General features: G+C 54.1%; 1 protein-coding gene across 1 annotated transcript; it reads right to left on the bottom strand.

The window, feature by feature from the left end:
* Nucleotides 1-199: 199 nt before the first annotated feature.
* Nucleotides 200-6,396, bottom strand: APOD (apolipoprotein D). Its single transcript, XM_074591546.1, has 5 exons — nt 6,265-6,396; nt 5,160-5,313; nt 4,745-4,866; nt 2,839-2,927; nt 200-1,377 (listed from the first exon to the last, which is right to left on the bottom strand). Exons 2-5 carry the CDS (start codon nt 5,280-5,282, stop codon nt 1,142-1,144), a joined length of 570 nt encoding a protein of 189 aa, XP_074447647.1. The 5' UTR covers nt 5,283-5,313; nt 6,265-6,396; the 3' UTR covers nt 200-1,141.
* Nucleotides 6,397-19,008: the final 12,612 nt, after the last annotated feature.

Raw genomic sequence — 19,008 nt, 5'->3', positions numbered from 1 at the left:
AAGCCCACACATCTGAGCCCAGAGAGCTGGAAAGACCTCCAGGAGCAAACCAGTTAACTTCAGATGTGGTTGGTCATGTCGCATTGTATTCCCGCTCTCGCAGTGCCATGGCCTCAGAGGAGGGGGAGACCCTGCACACCGAGCCCCCTGTCCTGCTTGAAAGATCACGCAGCTGGGAAGGTACAAAAGCCCCAAAGCAGATATTTTGATTTCGTTTTTAATGAGTTGCATCAATGCTATTCAAGCAGAGTTGTCGCGGTGCCCGGTGAGGACCTGCCAGAGCAGATGCGGTGCCAGCAGGCACTGGGCACGTACAGGGGCGGTGAGCAGGACATCAGGCAGAGCCTGCCATCTCTCAGGGTTTGGGGAGAAGCCTGGGGAGGAGAGGACAAGGGAGCAGACCCGTCTCTCTGTCTGCTTACAGGTACTCTCAGAGCTGACCCCTCGGGAGTGCAGGACCAGCCCCACTTCAGGCAAGTGACGTACAGACACTGCAGATGGGGCAATGCTGAATTTCTGGGCATTTTTAGACTTCTCAGACTTTAAATGCAAAGGGCCAGATCTGATTTCTAGCAAGGAGATCTGCTGACTTGGCAGTAATGTACAAATACAGGCCTGCACCAGAAAACGTTCGAGGCCCCCAGTCTCAGTTCCCAGGCTGCAGGACCGACCCTCCGTGTCCAGACGTTGCCGCTGGGAAGGCAGAGCCCATGATGTAGCTCAGACACGGTAGACCCCAAGCAGGCCCAGAAGCATCAAGACAAAAATGGGAGACAAATCTGGGGGCACATGACAAAGGTTTTCCCCCGGGACTAATACTTTCACATCACATCTCATACCCTTTCACATCCACATACTGGAGGACTCACAGCAACAGCAGAGCTTCACGTCTGCACTTCAGGGTTTCTTTTCTTCACGCATTAGCTTTGAATCAGCCAGTTACTCTGCAAAAGTCAGATCGAGATGAAAAAGGGGGGAGAGCAATAGAGGGAACAACAGCAAGGAGTAACTCAGGGCAGGCAAACTACCATTAGCGAAAGGATTGTTACATTTCTCTGTTACATAGAGAAATTCTAATGGATAATAAAGAAAGCAACAAAGTTCATCGCTGGTCTGGTGCTGTGTCACTGCATGCTGGGAGTTACATCTCGGGAGGGCAGTTCACTTGATCCGTGGGCATCATTTTCTCGGTGTCAATCTTGTAGGACTGGAGAACGCTCTTCAGGTGCTCCACTGTTTCTGGGTGCATCTCGGGAGCTCTTGATTTAATCCAGGCATAATCAATGTGGAAGAGCCAGAGGATGTTAGTGCAGGAGTAAACCAGCGAGTAGTTTTCATAGTCGGTGGAGATGACCCAGTAAGGGGCAGAAGGCATGACTAGGAGAAAGAAAGGCACTGTGAATGCTGTGGGTAACTGACTTGGAACTGCTCTGCAGCACTAGAGCCACGACTCCTGATGCTGTTCCCACTTTAGCTGCTCCTGAGCCACATAATTGTGGTCAGTACAGGGAGCTACAATTTATAAAAGCCTATCAGGACTCCTTGTTCTGCCCAGAGGGACAAAGCCCCAGCCAGGAAGGTCTTGTTGGAAAGTTAACACTGTGACCTGAACAGCTTGGCCAGGCCACCGACAACTGGCCCAGCTGGTGCCAGTGTGAGGGTGCTTGCTGGTGGGAAGGAGCTGTAGGGCTGGGAGCTGACACCGGTGATCTGAGGAGCACAAACCACCACCTCCCTCCCCACCACCCACTGCCCCACGCAGGCAGCTGGAGCCCAGGCGGTGGGAATCAGTTTGGCTCAGTCCATCCCACCAGCACGAGCCACCTCGGCCAAATTCTGTTCTCCGTCAGGCTGCTACGCCCAAAGCATTTGCACTGCTGAGGGACAGCCACTCCAGCTTCAAACCATCATGCAGAAAGCAGAGGTGGGTCCAGCAGGCAGGCGTTAAGTGCCCTGGGATTTATTTCTGACGCTCTCAAGAATGCTGGGCGATGTTCTCTGAGGCTCATGTCCAGTGAGGATGATTGGGGTTGCTCACTCTGCAGGCAAAATGGCTGCGGGCAATGCCTTAGCAGCGCATAGCTAAGTCTGGCTGTGCTCATGAACGATAATTGTCCTTTACAAGTACCCCTGCTCCACCCATTTCTCCAAATAACCCATCTGTGTGAGTGCTGTGAAACAGCCAAGGAAAAGGTGTGAGGGAGCAGAGTGAAAAGGGAGCCAAGGGGAGACTTCTGCTCCCTGTCCCAGTGTGGTTGCAGACAGAGGAAAGTGCTGTGACACGTGGATAAAATGCACTGCCCCTCTGCAGGCCCCTGTCGTGGGGTACATCCACCAGGGAAGAAAAAGCAAACAAAACCACCTTAGTAATGGTTATTCAAAGGCACTCATAAGCAGAAGCAGGGTGGGATAGAAACTATATCGCTGTGTTCAGAAAAACACGCCTATTCATGGCCCTTGTGGTGGATGTGGGGCTGCTTCCCACCCCAGACCCATCTGTGAAAGACCTGTAGGGACAGTAATGCTGCTCATCTTTCTGGCTTTGAGATCAGTTGGTGAAGAGTGCTCTACCCCTGTGGGGGCTCTTGCTGTAACTGCTGTGTAAATATCACCAAACCACCTCCTGCTGGTCACAACCTCTGTCCTAACCCTTCGCCACCGCCCCACGGTGCTGCACTGAAGTCACCGGGGCAGCTTCACCTCTTGCGTTGGCTTATTTTCCACCCTTGGTGACATGGCAGGGGTGCCTGCTCCATGCAGGTGCTGCTCCCCGGCCATGCCTGGCCCACAGCACTGCTGGGGCCGCTGGGGCTCCGAGCCTCCCAGCCACACACTTACACCAGTTAAAGCGGACGCCCAGCTTGGCCGGCTCCTTTACATCCATGTGCATGATTTCTCCTTCAACTTCGTTGACTTTGCCGTTGGAACTAAGGGGAGAACGACAAGGCAAGAAATAAAATCGCGTGAGTTTGAAATCACTTGGTTTTTTTTTTGCTTCCACTAAATCATCCCTCCTGATGCATCCACCTGCCAAGAGGTGGCTGAAAGACGTACCAGCAAACCACAGCATCCCCAGAGAGACAGCTCGTCCCTGGGAGGGGTTTCAGCAGCGCCCAGGGCACACCAGGTCCTGAGCCAGATGCAGCGGGGCAAATGCTCTCCCAGGTTAAACCACCCCAGCACCCCAGGGTGCCTCTCTCCGAGTGTTCTTCAGTGCCACAGGGACGGTGACAGAGAAGAGGGAGAGGAAGACCCCTCCACACAGGACGGGATGATCCCAGCACTGATCTTGGATATGCCAGGGAGCAGCTCAACTCCTGCTGGTTGTGGAAGGCACGTGTTCACATCTGTTTAATCACCTGCGTTTTTCCAGGTCACAGCACATTCCTCTGCACACAAATTACCTGTCCCTGCTCGGTGAGCCAGGGTTTGTTTCGCTGCTGGTCCAGAGCACTGCCCTGCTGGCAGCAAGCCCTATGACTTGGGCTGCCCATCTTATAATTGCATTTTTCCCTGGATGCCTCAACACCTGTGGGGCAGGAAAGTTTCATGCTTCCCTGTGAAACAGGAACACGCAAGGAGGCAGCAGCTAACGCTGCCAGCAGCAGACAGAGGTTGAGGGGCTGATGCTGGAGCCGTGCACAGTGCACACCTGACCCAAAATATTCCTGACATTTCAGGGTCCTGAGCTGCTGCGGTGGTGACTGAATGGTCAGATTAATGTCCCGCAGATTAATGCAGCCGCAAATAAATGTCCAGCTGTTTGCCAGGCGCTGCCCTCGCAGTGGAGCTGCAGAGACAGTGCTGCACAGTCAGCGGGCAGCATGGACGCTGCTCTCTGCCGGACACAAGGGATGTGTTGCTGCCTTGTTGTTGTTGTTGTGAGCCAGAACAAAGTCCCCTTGCCATGCCAGGAGCGCAGGGGACAGCACTGCGTTCTCGCCGCTCGCTCCCTCTCGTTCATTCAGCCACCCACAGCAGCACCCCACGACAGCCAGGGCTGGTGATGGGTTATTAATTAATCTTAATTAATATTTGCATTGGTCCTTGCAAAAAGCCGGGAGGGCTCGGGCTAATTGCAGACTATTGAGTATAATAAAGGACACAATCAGTGCATTCACTTTGCTCACTGATTTAAACTGGCAACAGTTGCTGATCCCCTTACACAGCAGTTACTGCCAGTGCAAGATAAAGGGTCCAGAAAAAGGCTGACAAATATTTGCTTAAATAAAAATGACCCGTGTGCTTCACCTTTCCTGCCCCTTTTCATCGGGTCCCTTTACTCTGGAGCAGAGAGGAGCACAAGGCACAGGCACCTCTCAGCACGCAGGGGCACAAAGTGATGGCTGCCGTCCCATAACCAGCCCCGTGATCCCCCCGGCACAGGACCCGGGGCATCTGTCTCTTCAGCCATCACTGGGGATCACAAACCAGTCAGGGGGGAGACGCAGGCTGTTTCACACTGGGGTCGCCATGACCATTTGATCTATTTTCCCACTACTCACCTCGGACAATGAGGCAGAGACCGGGTGAGCCCCAGGGAACCACCAGCAGAAACCAGGGACCCACATCTCTGTCGTAACCACAGCGAAGGCCATTATCCCAGCAGAGCTACTGCAAGCACAGAGTGGCTCCCCCAGACCCAGAAACAGGCAATTTGGAGAAAAAGGACCACCCAGGATGGTGAGAGGTGACAAGAGTACCACTGCTGCAGCAAGGACACGTCTTGAACGGAAACACTTACAGCAGTTCCTTGTTGATCACCTTGAACTTCCCATTCTCCTTCAGCGAGTAATTTGCCTGGATGCAGCTTCCTTTCTCGAAACTTGAGGGCAGCTTCTCTATCTCGTACCATTTCCCCAAATACTGGTAGAAGAAAATCCAGAGAGATGCTTTTAACACGAGAGGGCTGGGGCAGAGCAGCCTGGCTCATTTGCTGCCAGTTTTGCCTGCTCGGTTTGTTCCAGCACCCACCTCCGTGGGGCAGGAGGCTGTGGGGGGGGTGTCGGGGCCACAGACCCACACTGGCATCTCCAGCACAAGGTGTCAAGAGCAGACTTGCCAACCACCCCATGCACCCAGGCAGTTTGCCATCGGTCCCATGCCCCCGTAGCCTCGCTCGCTACCCGCTGTGAGATTTTTTAGAAAGCTTTTCACACCTTGTTGATATCGAAGTCTTCTTGGACTGGCGGATCTGGGCACGGTCCCATGTGAAACATCTGGCCTTTCCCAAAGCTGAGGAGGCCGAGCAGGACCGAGAGCCGCACTGCCGTGCCCAGCATGGCTGTGCCGGGATGCGGGTGGGAAATGGACCTGGAGAAGAGGAACATAGCAGAGCTGGGGCCCCCCTGCAGCAGAACTTTGTGTGAAATATGGCAAGAAAGACAGGATGCCTGCAGTGGGGCACCTCGGGGGCATGGTGAGGAGAAAAGGGTCATGAGAAGAGCATGAAGGCACTGTGCCAAGTAAGTCCCCAGCCCAAAATGGCCTCAGGCCCTGCCTGTGCTCAGGCTGTGCCCCACAGCTCTGTGGGCAGCAAGGCAATGCCTGCCGAGAGCACTTGTACCCATCACCCACGCCTGACACCTGGCAAGATGCAGGGGTGATAAACGCCCGAGGACACGCAGGAGCATCATCATCTGTCCAAGGCTGAGGGAAGGGGAGATGCAGAGGCTTTTGCTATAAAATGCTGGAGCAGCAGGAGCATGCTCCAGAGCCGGGGCAGAGCCATGGCCCCGGGACGTGGGAGCGAGCAGCATACACGTGCAGAACCTGCATGGCAAGAGGGACATCCCCATATGTGCCAGGGCTGCCTGGCCCTGCGAGGTGGTGGGAGGGACAGCGCAGCTGCCTTCGGGGTGGTCTTCGTGCGCCAAGGGGTACACAGCACTGCAGGGTGGGGAAGTTGGTCAAGACTCAAATCAGCACCAAATAAAACATGAACCGACTCCCAAAAGCATGCTGTGAGGAGGGAAAGAACATGTTTTCCTGCGGAGCAGAGCTGGGAGCTGCGCAGCTCACCCCTGAGCAACCCCTGGATGCTGCCCACGTGCTTGGGGCTCTGCTTGGGACAGGTTGGCACCTGCAGACCCTGCAGCCTGGGGCTGCTCGGCTCCCCTGGCCAGAAACTCCTCCACAGGGGCAGCAGTAGCTTTTTCCCCAAGTTTAAAAGAAAAGCCCAGGCTGTCACCTGCCACAGGGCATGGGCCCCGCTGCGGACACAAACACAGCTCCCATTTTGAATCTCTTAATTCAGAAACGTACCTTGGCTGTCGAGGCGGAGGGATGCTCTGCGGTGGACCAGGGCTGAGAGGAACAGCTCTGTGGCGAGCTTTCCTCCTCGTCCTTTTATAAGCATGCTGGGATCATCATTATTCATCAGTAGCACAAGCCACTCCCTGGTCCTCGATGTGTTTTGTTTTTTTGGCAGGCCAGTCAGCTGCCTCCGATCTGCAGCTGGTACGAAGCTGGAGATGGGCTGCAACTTGGCTGCTCACCCAGGCAAACAAAGGCACCCCACGTGTCTGGGTATCGCCCTGCAGCCGTGGAGCTCTCTGCTGTCCGGCCGCCCATGAGAGCCTTGGACCTGGGTGCAAACAGCAGGGGAGGGGGACAAGTGCCACAGCCTTTGAGGGGGGACGGGGACAGCAGCGTTCCCACCCTGCTCCCCCTGGCCCAGCAGCAGCCATCACCGTGCTCCCAGGGGGTGACGTGCAACCTCCTCTGCCGGGGACCGCTCAAGCCTTCCAGGCCACAGCAACGTCCTCGTCCCCATCACAGTCACTCGCAGGATACGTGGGAAGGATTAAGTGGCAGGAGGCTTCACGGGCTCGTCTGGGGAGCTGCAAGACCTCTCAGCAATTTTTCTTCTAGACTTTTACATCTCATTAGAAGGAAAGATTAGAAGGAAAGAAGGTGCAATTAGTTCTGTGCTGACCTGGCAGTTTTTCCAACAGGTGCCCAGCAAATGACTTTGACGGCAGAGCAGCCATCTGTGAAGGCAGCCAGTCCCAAGGGTTATGCAAGGGGAGTTGAGTAACGGACAGGATGCTCTCTGTGTTTAATTACATTTTCTTTTAATCTGATCTCTGTTGAGACTTTCTCTCTGGGTGTGTTTTTACACGCTGCATCATGTGCCTTGCTCACACATGCACACACACACTCCAGGGCCCTTGGCTGCCCAAATGCCACCCAAAGAGACACAAATAGCTCTGTCCTGTCCCTTACCAGGGCTGTCCCCTGAAACACAGCCACAGCCAAGGTGCTGCCAGGACCTCAATGGCCATCACAGCTGAGCACAGCTCATCCAACGCAGACCCAGCAGCGCCGGCCAGGGGTAAAGAGCTCAGGGGGAGCACCTGCTCCATGGGCCCATGACAGTGCCTGGCATGGGGCAGGGGAGCACCCAGGGGGTCTCCCTGCCTGCACCCAGCTCCATCAGAGGTTTGGCAGCCACCACGTGCGTGTTCCTGATGGGGTTGCTCTGACTGCCCACGTCAGTCAGAGGTGTCCTGCAGACCCTCTGCAAGCTCCACGTTCATCTGCGCCTCTTGTGATACAAACACATTAGCAATCAGAAAAACCCCGTACAGACAGCCTGACCTGGATGGTACAAACGGTGCCATGCCGTAGTGCACTGCAGAGGTGAGATCCATCCCCCCACAGCGGATCAGCAAGTTCAGTTTTTCTCCTGAGCTCGGCTGCCTGCATCCCACAGAGCAACCAGAGGAAAAAGCGCTGCAGAATGGCCAGCCTTGGCCACAGCAGTGCATTTGCCTTCATGCGTGAGGACAAGCATGTGGAGGTATATCAGTGTGCATATCCACATCTGCACATGGAGCACCCTCCTTCAGGAGTACTGCATCCAGCTTTGGTGTCCTCAGCACAAGAAGGACATTGACCTGTTCGAGAAAGTCCAGAGGAGGGCCAAGAAGATGATGAAGAGGGCTGGAGCACCTGTCCTGTGAAGACAGGCTGAGACAGTTGGGGTTGTTCAGCCTGGAGAAGAGAAGACTCCAGGGAGACCTTGTAGTGTCCTTCCAGTATCTGAAGGGGGCCTACAGGAAAGCTGGAGAGGCACTTTTTACAAGGGTATGTAGTGATAGAACAAGAGGTAATGGCTTCAAACTGGAATGGGGTAGAATTACATTAGATATCAAAAAGAAATTTTTTATGATGAGGGTGGTGAGGCACTGGAACAGGTTGCCCAGAGAAGCTGTGGATGCCCCATCCCTGGAGGTGTTCAAGGCCAGGCTGGATGGGGCTTTGAGCAACCTGGTCTAGTGGGAGGTGTCCCTGCTCATGGCAGGGGGTTGGAACCAGATGATCTTCAAGGTCCATTCCAACATAAACCACTCTGTGATTCCTTGGAGCGAGGACTCCCTGGCTGTGGTGGCAGCATTTTACCCTTGGATGGAGCGGTTCTGATGGAGCTTTTCACGCAGCTGTGGCAGGAGGGGCTCGCGCTCGCTCTCACCCCCAGGCACTGCCCAGCACCCAAGGGCTGCCCTGCAGCGCTAGCCCTGCCAGTGCTGTGCCCAGGTGGCCAGGCACTGCAGTTTTGGCTCCTGGCACCCTGTGGCCAAGGTCACACTGGAGCAGCAAGGTGCTCACCCAGCCACGTTCCATGAAACCTGCTGCAGGACCATACATTCACAGGCACAAGTGTGAACATAGGAAGTTCCACCTAAACATGAGAAGGAAATTCTTTACTTTGAAGGTGGCAGAGCGCTGGAACAGGCTGCCCAGAGAGGTGGTGGAGTCTCCATCTCTGGAGACATTCCAAACCCACCTGGACGCTTTCCTGTGCAACCTGCTCTAGGTGACCCTGCTCTGGCAGGGGGGTTGGACCAGATGATCTCCAGAGGTCCCTTCCAACCCCTACCATTCTGTGATTCTGTGATTCTGTGACCTGGGACATGGCCAGGAGGTGATGAGGGGCCAGGAGCCAGTGAGAGCTGATAGTCCTGACCCCCCGTGAGAGCGGAGATGGCACATGGGGGAAGCTTTGCTGTAGTCATCAGCTCCCTCACAACCGGAACCAAGGGCAGTCTTGGTAGGAGACACAGAGGTCCCACCTCCAGCATCTTCAGAAGCCCAGGGGCTGCAGCGTGTGGAGCGCTGCTCCTCTGCTTGGCGGCTGCCAGCCAAGGGGCGCCGCACACCTGGAAGCACAGATGATGAGAGCTGACAGCCAAGCTCACTGCCAGCTGCTGGGACCTGTCTCCACGCAAGCGCTGGCTGCGCCTTCCCCAGGGGCACATTTCTGGGCTCTGCCTGACCATGGCAGGATTCACCCAGGTATCTGCTGTTCCCGTGCTGGAACAGAGCAGGATCAGGCTCTTGCAGCTGAGTCTGCTCTGGCCACCAGGGCAGGACGTGTTCAGTGGCCATCCCACCTCCAGCACCCACCTCCAGCACCCACCAGCACCTCTCGCCCGCACAAACCAGGGCCCTGCTCTGTTGTCCCTCCTGTCGTTAGCCTGGAGCAGAACTCTGCTCGTGAGCCTGTCCACCTTCAATGCACGCCAGAGCAAAGGTTCAGGGAAAAGCATAACCTTGTAATTGCACCTAATTGTGGGGTGGGGAGAAGTCATCTCCACCTAGTAAGCTGTTTGTAGCCTGGAGCAGAGGAGGGGAGGCACATCAAAGGGCAGGAAGCTGGAGCAGGGGCGGGAGGACAGGAAGGAGGAGAGCTGGGGGGGAAACCAGGGCAGAGGAGGGGGGCATCAGGCATGCTCTGGACGCTTGGTGCAAGAATGAAGCCTCCCCCACATTTCTGGGTGATGAGGCAGCTGGAAGGCCGGCGTGCAGGGTGTCTGCAGAGCAGGTGGAGGTGAAGCGCTGCAGTGGTTGAGGACATGGAAACGCGGATGGGGTGGATGGGCAGCACCCACACACGGGAGGCAGGAGTGGGTGCAGAGCACATGGGGGTGAGGTGGTACAGGCTGCGCAGCAGGTCCAGGGGTGGGCAGGTGAGGCCGCCCTGCGTGGGGGAGACTTACAGGGCGTGCATGGGGTGAGGCAGCGCTGGGCACACGCCGTGCGTGGTGTAAGGCAGCGCTGTGTTCAGGGCATGCATGGATGGGCTACGTCAGCCGGGGTTCTCTCCTGTTACCCAGTTGTCCATTTCAGAGACACAGCTCGGCTGTCCCCAGGGAGAGGAGGCAATGGCACTGGGTGCTGCTGGCAAAGAAAAACCCCTGGTCAGGATAAGCTGGAGCTGCAGATAAAATCCAGCCGGCTGAGGGCTGGGACAGCACGGTGCCACACCCCCCCTGGAGCTCTACCTGCAGGTAACCTGGCTTAGTGCAGAAGTGAGATTGTCCCATTATGCACACCAGGCCACCCTGAAATCTGCTCCTGGCACCCCAGAGAAAGGTTGTTTTACCACACTGTGTCCCCCAGCTGGGATTTCAGCAGCTGCAGAGAAGCCCCCAGCAGCTTTGCAGCTGCCATGGGACAGGAGAGCAGCTGGAGTGCCACCATCATCTCAACCCTGTGATGAGATCTGGTCCTGGCCTTGACGTTACTTGGGACAACCTAGAAACTGCCCAAGCTCTCACCAGTGGGGGAATCCTCCTGTGGAGGCACTGCAGGGACCAGGAGCTCCAGGCACACCCTTTGCTTATGGGACACCACCAGCTCCAGCCCTAGGACCCACTAGCCCAGGGCTCCCTGCCTGTCCCTGTGAGGAAGCTTTCATCTCCAGATGGTGTCTGAGCAACCCGAACACATGAGGGATGGAGAGCAGCCACAGTCACGGCCATTTTGCACCATTTTGCATGAACAGATCCTGCCTTCAGGCCCGCTGCCTTTGAAGCCCCAGTGCTGGAGCCTCTCTGCAGGACCTGCAGTGTGGAGGCATCATATCCAGGGACCCAGGGTATCCTGGGAGTCCCGAGACTCCCACCACGGAGACACCATTTGTACGGACAGCTCTTCCTGCCTCAGGAGCTGCCTTCCCTCCTTTCTCTGTCTTATCTCTTGCAAATCCATTTGTGTTATTTTTCTCCCTCATCTAAAGGAAATGGGGCTTTGGGCTGGCCGACAAGTTGCCACGTGTATAGAGAAACAAAAATGAACTTGCAGGAGACTAGACAGAGAAAAGGAAGGCAGGTGGGAATTTTCCTCTGTTTCTAGGAGTGGCAGAAAGTGCTTTGAAATCTCTTCATGCAAAATGGTGTAAAATTTCAAATTACAGTTATGACACCAAGGGAAGTAAATAAACTCTGGAAGCGTGAACTGGCCTCTGGGATATGGGAACTGGGTCCAAGGCAAGCGCACGAAAGATGTCGTGATTCATGTATATACAATTACTGAGTAGCTCTCCACCCTGGAAATTATCCAATTATGTATTCAAAACACAAGAAACCAAAGAGAGAGATTTAAGAAGTTGAAAAACTAAAAAAGTTATTATGATTGAAGGGACAAACCCTGTTGTGCAGGACCAGCAGTGGTTCTGCCTGGGCTCTGAGGAAGGCTCCCTGGCCTGCTTGGCACTGCTGCTGAGGTCCAAGTTCCTGGAGAGAGGAGAGAGAGGGATCCCTGCTTTTCTGAAAGTAAGAAAACAAAACAGAGCAAAGAAAAACAAGGCCAAAGAGGTACAAAAGAGACAGCAGGCAAGCCTCTACAGCCAGAACTATGTTGCAGAGCTGTAGCTGGACCAGTGATAAAGCTTTGGTCTGGAGGCGCCTCACCACTGCGGATGTGGTCACCATGAAGAACAGAGTTCAAGCAGTGCAGTTAATCCTGGGTTTTCAGTATGTCCCCAAACTGCCCTGCACCAGGGTCAGCCTTACGCTGCTAAATAAGGTCATTTTTTTAAAATTTATTTTGCTGACGAGTTATCACAGCGTACGTAGGGTAGGTGCCGTGCAGGACAGGCGCTCAGCCAGGTTTGGCTCTCACTGAGAGGAGCGAGGAGTCGCGCAGCAGAAGGGGGCAGAGTAGCACTTCTCCAGCAGATGCAGGAGCAGATCCCGCAGCAGATACCAGACTCCCGTGGGCCCCTGGCTGTGAATGCCTGCTCAGGTTTAGGTGCAGGTGGGGCTGGGGGTCCCTGGCTGCTGCGGCTTGCCTCAGGGTGTTGTAAAAAATGTCATTAAACATGCTAGAGAGCGCCTTCTGCCAAGGGGTTGTCTGTTCTGCCAGAGGAGGTGCAGTGATCTGCTCACAGCGTCGCCAGCTCTGTCCGAGAGATGCCCAAGTAAGATAATTTAAAGCCCATATCCCTGTTTTCTGCAGCTAAACCATATTTCAGCACCTTAGCTCAGGAATGCATTAATGCAGTTACACAATTATATTTTGTATGACTTATGTACAACCTACATTTGCCTTGCGACACAGGTTTGTAATGTGTGGGTAACTGCAGCTCGGCTCATGGAAAGAGAGAACAGACTCTAACGCATTAAGAAATGCAATTGAGAAATCTCCTGCAGACGATGCCGTCCTGCCTGCCCGGGATGGGGGTCTCCTGCTGCAGGAGCAATTCGCAGCCGGCTTCAACTCAGCAACTCGCATCAGCTACCAGGAGCACAGGAATCACGCAGGGAGTGAGGCCACAGGGTGGCCTCGAACCCTGAGATATCCCTCATTCCTGCCCCACAAGGCTGTTTTATACCTGTTTTATATATGTGCCAGGAAGATCTGGATCTGAGGGCGGCACTTTGGCCCTGATGGACCTCTCCAACAGCCAGCACAGTGTTTCCAACCCCCATCTCTGAGCCCCCCAACCTCACACCACGGGCCAGAGGAGAATTTTAAGAATCCCTTTTCTGAAAGAGCAAGTCACATCCCTCCGTGAAGGCTGCAGAGCGCAAAAACACTGGCATATGTGTTTGGCTTTGCCCATGAATAGCTGCACTGAGGCCACCGAGCCCGAGCACTCACGCCTTGGGCTGAAACACAGGCCTAAGTGTTTGCTAGACTGGAGTTTACATTATACAGAAAATAAATAACATAAATTCAGTGGTCAATGCTCTGACTTTGTTTCAATACATAGTTACGGTCTGAAATGGCACAGAGATACCATTCACAGAATCACAGAATCATAGGGTTGGAAGGGACCCCTGGAGATCTAGTCCAACCCCCCATTCAAGGCGAGTTTCATTCAAACAAGTTAGGAGATTTTAGGAATGATTAGTTTAGATAGTGTTAAAAATGCTTTGATCTGTGCTGCACCCTGAGGATAGTAGCCAGGCGTGTATTTCAGTGTGAAGGGACTTGGGGTGAGACAATGGATGCTTTATCCAATTAACTTGAATTTTTCTGAAAACAGATATGATACCTTACATTCCCAGCCATAATTGTTGTTGCAAAACGGAAGGCAGATAGAATAGAGCAAAAGCGTCCCACACCAGGATGGACACACAGGAGTGTAGGAACTTCCTTGGGATGCAATGGAGCAGCCTGGGCCAGTTTTGGAGCCTGTGCAGAGGCAGACCTGGAAGCCAGCTCCTGGCCCCTGCCTGTAGGCAGGGAGAGCTGCCTGGACCGGGAGACGGACCCGGCTGTGCCATGTGTGTTCCCGGAGAGCTGGGGTCTTCCTGTCCTATTAGTGCTGCAGGTGGGCAGAGACCATCTGCCAAAGCTTGAGGGAACCAGGCAGCCCCCGGGTGGCTCGGGGGTGGAAAAGTGCCAGTGGTGCAAAAAGAAGGTGCAGATGTGCTCTTGGGGATAGAGAGTCTCAGGGACTCGCTTGTCGATAAAGGTGTGCACCAAAGGGTATATGGAGGGAGGGCATGAGGCTGGGACTTAGTGTGGGGACTGAGAGTATGTGAGGAAGACAGGAGGAGAGGTGCTGCCTGCAGCTCCCGGTAAAAGCACCAGCATCATCCCCACACCAGTGTTGGCTCCGAGAAAAGTCAGCGCTGGAGCCGCTGGCTGGGACAGACAGACCCCTGCGCCCACTGGATGACTCCGTCCCCCACCTCCTCTAAGCCACCTTGTGCCACAGAGCCAAGCCACTGCACTATCTCATCCTCCTTAAAGATGGCCGTTGCCACCTCAAAGCCTTTCCCGAGTCCCCAGGCAGATTTTCTGCGGGCACTTTCCCATTACCTAAGTGCACCTCAGTTGTATTGGAACACTTGATCTCCATCTTCTTCTCCAGAGGGCTGCCAGGGTAAGTGCCTGCACGAGCGAGCGTTGGTGCACTGCTTTCTATAGGAAGAGGAGCCATATAGCCATACTCCAGACACCCACTGGATGTCTCCGGTGGGACACAGGGACTGCTACATCCCTTCCCTGCAGTAGGTGATGGAGCTGTGGGCTTTATCAGGGTGCATTGCCTCTCCCAACGGCTCCCTCATTAGTCGTGCTTCCTGGAGCAACGGTTGCATCTCATTACAGTTGGGAAGGGAAGGTGCTTTGCTGTGCTCCAAATGCTTCAACACCCCGGGGCGGGCAGAAACCGGGGAGACGCAAGGACACGCGGTGCTGGCAGCTTGCTGACCGATTGTCATAGTAACCCTGGTTAAAGTCCCACCAGGAAAACGACTTCTCCTACGGCACTTGACCCCGCTTGAGGTGACGGCTACCAACAGCACCCCTGGGAGCAGGGAGGCCCTGGAGTCCCACAGTCAAAGGCAGTGTAGAGCTTTCCCCCAGGCTGCAGTTCAAGGTCCCTGTGGGGTGATGATTAACCTCGGTGCCCATTTAAAAGCAGCACAACGGTGTTAATGCCTGCCCTCAACCCTGGCACCTTCCTCCCTGAAGCTATAAAAGCTCAGAGGACTTTATAAGTCACTTGTGGCAGCTCTCATGTGGAAAACAAGAGACGCCACATTTTTTTATTCTACAACAAAAAGTAATTCAGCCTATGGAAAGGGGGATAACACCTTTTCTGGCATCAGTTAGAACAACAAAATGAGTCAAACAGTCCTACATTGCAATGTATACTCTTTGGTTTTCTACTTTCCAACACAGGCAGGGTGGTGGCAAAGGTGGCTGGGATGGTAAGGGAGCTTGGCACAGGCAGAGTGATTTGTTCAGGACAATTAGCGAGCCAGTGGCAGGGCCAGGACCAGAAGAGTTGGATCTCAGTCCTAGGCAGGAGTCTTCCTGTTATACCATTAAAACGGACCAGCTCTTACCCAGTTACTCCCCCAGATGCCTGCTTTACAGTCAAAGCAGAGATTCTGTCTTTCATTTTACCTGTTTCTGCTTTTATTCTTCTTGATAAACAGTGAAGGAAGATCTGCCGGACTTTCAGGTGACCAGAGTTGCTCCAGCTGTGTGCTGGAGCTGGCGAGGGCTGGGAAACTTCACTGCTCTTCACAGCATCATCTGCCAGGTCCTGCACGAGAAAGAGCTTTCGTACAAGGGGCCCAAACACCTGATACGACATGCTCAGGAGGTGGACAACCTTGCGCCATGCTGGCTGGGAACAGGCAGGCACTGGGGAAGACAAGAGCAAAGAATGGGTAGAGAGACCAAACATCAGCATGTGCTCTTCAAAGCAAACCCATTAAAGTCATGGTATTTGGGCCAATTTCATGATGCAAAGGCTATGAATCTGCAAAGCTGGCAATGGCATAGCAGTACCATTCGAGTCTTAGAAACCCTCATGCTTAAAAATACAGATATTTTTCCAAAAAGCCAGAAAGAGTCAGACTTTCTCCATGCCAGTTCCTTGGGGCTGGAAGCTGCCTGGTGGCAAGGGCTCCTTCATTACAGATAACCTGACAATGATGTGCTTTATCGGAAAAAAGACCAGAAAAATGCCTCCCTGACCGTGCCTGCAGGACTAAAACACAAACAGCTTCTCTGTTAAGGGCAGAGGAGGGTGATGCTGCAAATCCACAGCAATGGGGTGGGCAGAGACCCAGTCTGTTACTGCTCTGTTGGCAAAAAGTGCTGTGAGGCAACCTACCCTCGGGGAACCAAATTAAACCGCCTGGAAGGAAGCGAATTACTGCCTGTTCACTGTGGCACGTGCACGGTAACCGCACCTGAACCCCGTCTCAGCCAAGCAGCGTGCCCGGAGCTGTGCTGCACCAGCGAGCCAACGCCAGCAGCCAGCCCTGCCGTGTGCCTCCTGCTAAGCTTCTGTCAGGGGAAAAAGTAATATTTCACTGTTTCGAGGCAAAGACACAGGTCTGCTCCCTTCCTCGAAGAGTGCCAGGGGAGAGGATGATGCAGCTGTATCAGTAGCATCCCCCCGGCCCTTCCAGCACTGCTGAGAATGGATTAACTGCGGCTGGCTCCAGGCCAGCCCCCGACGGTGGAGCTGGCTCCGTGACAAATTCTCGTGCTATTTGTAGCTTCTCTCCAGTCCCCAGGGCTCAGGCTGCTGACTGAGAAACCTGCCGGTATCGGTTTTAGTTTGTTTCTATGACATTTCTCAGCATTGTGGTTACACAAGCAGCTGAAAAGTCGTGTTTCAAAACGCCAGCCAGAAGGACGGGTGCTGCCGTTGCTATCACAGCACCACCACGCTCGGGGAGGTGCGGAGGTGTCTCCAAGCTGGAAAGATAAACCCATCCCAGGTTTCCTAGGTCTTAAAGTTTCCATAATGGTAAGCAAGGCTCCTATTTGAGGGTGCGCTGGGTGGCACTGTTGCAGAGCTGGGTGCGGATGAGCAGAGCTACCTGCAGAAGCAGCGAGCAAGCGAAGGCATCCTGCTCCATCGCGCTGCCCTGGCTGCCGGCAGAGCGGCTGGGCCAGCATCCCACTGCGCAAGGCAGGACCTCAGCGGCTTTCTGACCTGTTGTGGCTGTTGTAGAGATCTTCAGCACAGCTTCCTAATCTTCATTTGACACGTATAACGCTTCTTTATTTCTAACTGGTAGTGCTGATTGATGTTTTTCTTTGATTTCCCAAGGAAGACAAGGAGCCCCGGGGGAGGCAGCCCACCCGCAAGGTGCTGTGTCCCCACGTGTCCCACCTTTGGGAGCAGGGAAAGGACCACTGGGGGAGCAGAGGTAAAGCCCTGACCTGGGGCAGAGGAGAGCTGCCCTGGGTAACCTCCCGTGCTGTTTTCAGGGCTGCTGCTGTGTGTGAAAGCACTGCCATCACTGGCCTCCTTTTCCCAATAGCATTTCTGGCAGTGGCACAGTTCCTCAGCCGTGGCTTCAAAGCCAGGCACGCAAGAAGCGCTTCTCAAATCCTAAACTTTCCTCTAACACCTATCGACTCCATCCCAGGTGTCAAAGCAGTAGGTTGGTTACACAGCAGACAGCGCCAACACGCCACGAGTCAGTCATATGCATCACCTGGCCAGACACAGGAGTATCCATTAGCTCAGGCCTGCCAGGCAGAGGAGAGCGTCCACTTTCCATCTCTGCATCCCTTCTGCTGGTTTTTTTTTGCTGGCGCTTCACCACCCAGACAGCACCTACAGGACCACCACTTGGGAGGAAAGCAGCACACAGAAATACCCTGACGCTCAGCATTACCTAAGAGAAAGCACAACCCACTGCCTACAAGCATTCCTCCAAATGCTGGGTCTTCCCCGTCAGCCCAGCAGACTGTCGAGCATAGCTCCCAGCAGCACTACACAGCTCCCATTTGGTACAGCAAACTGGGTGTACGCCACCTGGCCAGCTCTGCAATGGCTTGAGCAATTCTGCCACATCAGAACAGCAAACCTCGGACATCAGCCACTCGTGACAGCGGTAAACACTTTTGAGGCCCAGAGGAAGAAGCATACATTCCCATCCTCTGTGTAGCTCATTGTAGAGATAAACACATGCAGGACTATCAATGAGGGATCTCCATAGCAACTTGCTGCTTCTCGCCTCTGCCTGAAACGAACCACTTCCTCTGCAGCTCTTGCCACTCAGAAGAGACTTCTGGTTCCTCTTGGCTTTTAGAGATGATCTTTGTTTACTTCACCCACCATAAACTTTTTGTCTTCTAAGCTCTCCCTTTGCTGCTAGTGGAAGTTTTGTGTTGGGGCTAAACCAGGAAACACAGGTGCCATGAGGTCTGGGACACACACTGGGACTTGCCACTGGTTTGGGACTTAGGTTTTGGTCAAGACAGAGAGAACCTGAAACTATCTGGAGTATCCAGACTCACAGTGCTTCCCTGGGAGACCCCAGGAGGCTCCTTGCTGTGAACAGAGTGAACACGACATGCAGAGGGCCACCTCTTGGTTCCCAGTATCATCATAGAGAATCATGCTGATCTGAAAGGTAAAACAAACCCTTTACAAAGGCTAAAGGGTGCACCAAGGAGCTGTACCATCACTGTCTTCCAAACCATTGTGAGAAACATGCAGAAAAAGGTAGGACACTGCCATAGCCTCAGCAGCTGGCCCTTGAGAGGAAAGCCACAAGCACCTTCGGCAGCCTAACTCCTCGCAGGATACCACAGCAGCAATGAGCATGGACTTCCAGGGATTTCACTGAACTTCCTTCTGTCTCCTCCATCCCCTGGCTTTGAAGGTCACTGTCAAATGGAATTGAGTTTTCTTCCCTCTGTTACTCACCAGCAAGACAACGATCTGCCCCCTATGCCTGCATTAATGAACACCACCATGCGAAACAAGGGTCTGGCTGCCTCAGGGAATCTGCCTCTCAGATTTCAGAACCAAGTTTTCACTGAAGGGCTGCTGGAAGCTCAAGATGGGAAGCGGCCTGCTTGGTCATCTTGGCTTTGCTCTGCTGGCTCAGAGTTCACGTGATCATCTGCACCATACAGAAACACTTGATACTTGCTCTTCCCACACCAGCACTCTGCTCCTCTCGGCCCCAGACACCCACCCAGAGCTCCCCACCCAGCCCAAAGCCAGATCGGGCACTGACAGCTCACCTGAGCACATCCCAGGGGCAGAGGAAGGGACTGGGGCTCACACGCTGTGAAATCCTAACCCTGACTCGGCCACGAGGTCCTTGCATGGCCTCGGACACTTCTTGGCTTGCAAGTCTCCGTTCTGTCTGTGAGAAGAGCTAATCCTAATTACCAGGCAGCTGTAGCATTTGGATTAGTTACATGCAGAGTGCTGAGGCAATGAATAATGCACAGCACCGCTCTCCCAACGCTCTCATTTGAGGGAAACCA

Source organism: Larus michahellis, chromosome 6 (genome assembly GCF_964199755.1).
Source record: "Larus michahellis chromosome 6, bLarMic1.1, whole genome shotgun sequence".
NCBI classification, from domain to species: domain Eukaryota; kingdom Metazoa; phylum Chordata; class Aves; order Charadriiformes; family Laridae; genus Larus; species Larus michahellis.
The sequence above is the reverse complement of the archived record's forward strand: the minus strand, read 5'-3'. Positions and strand labels throughout refer to the sequence as shown.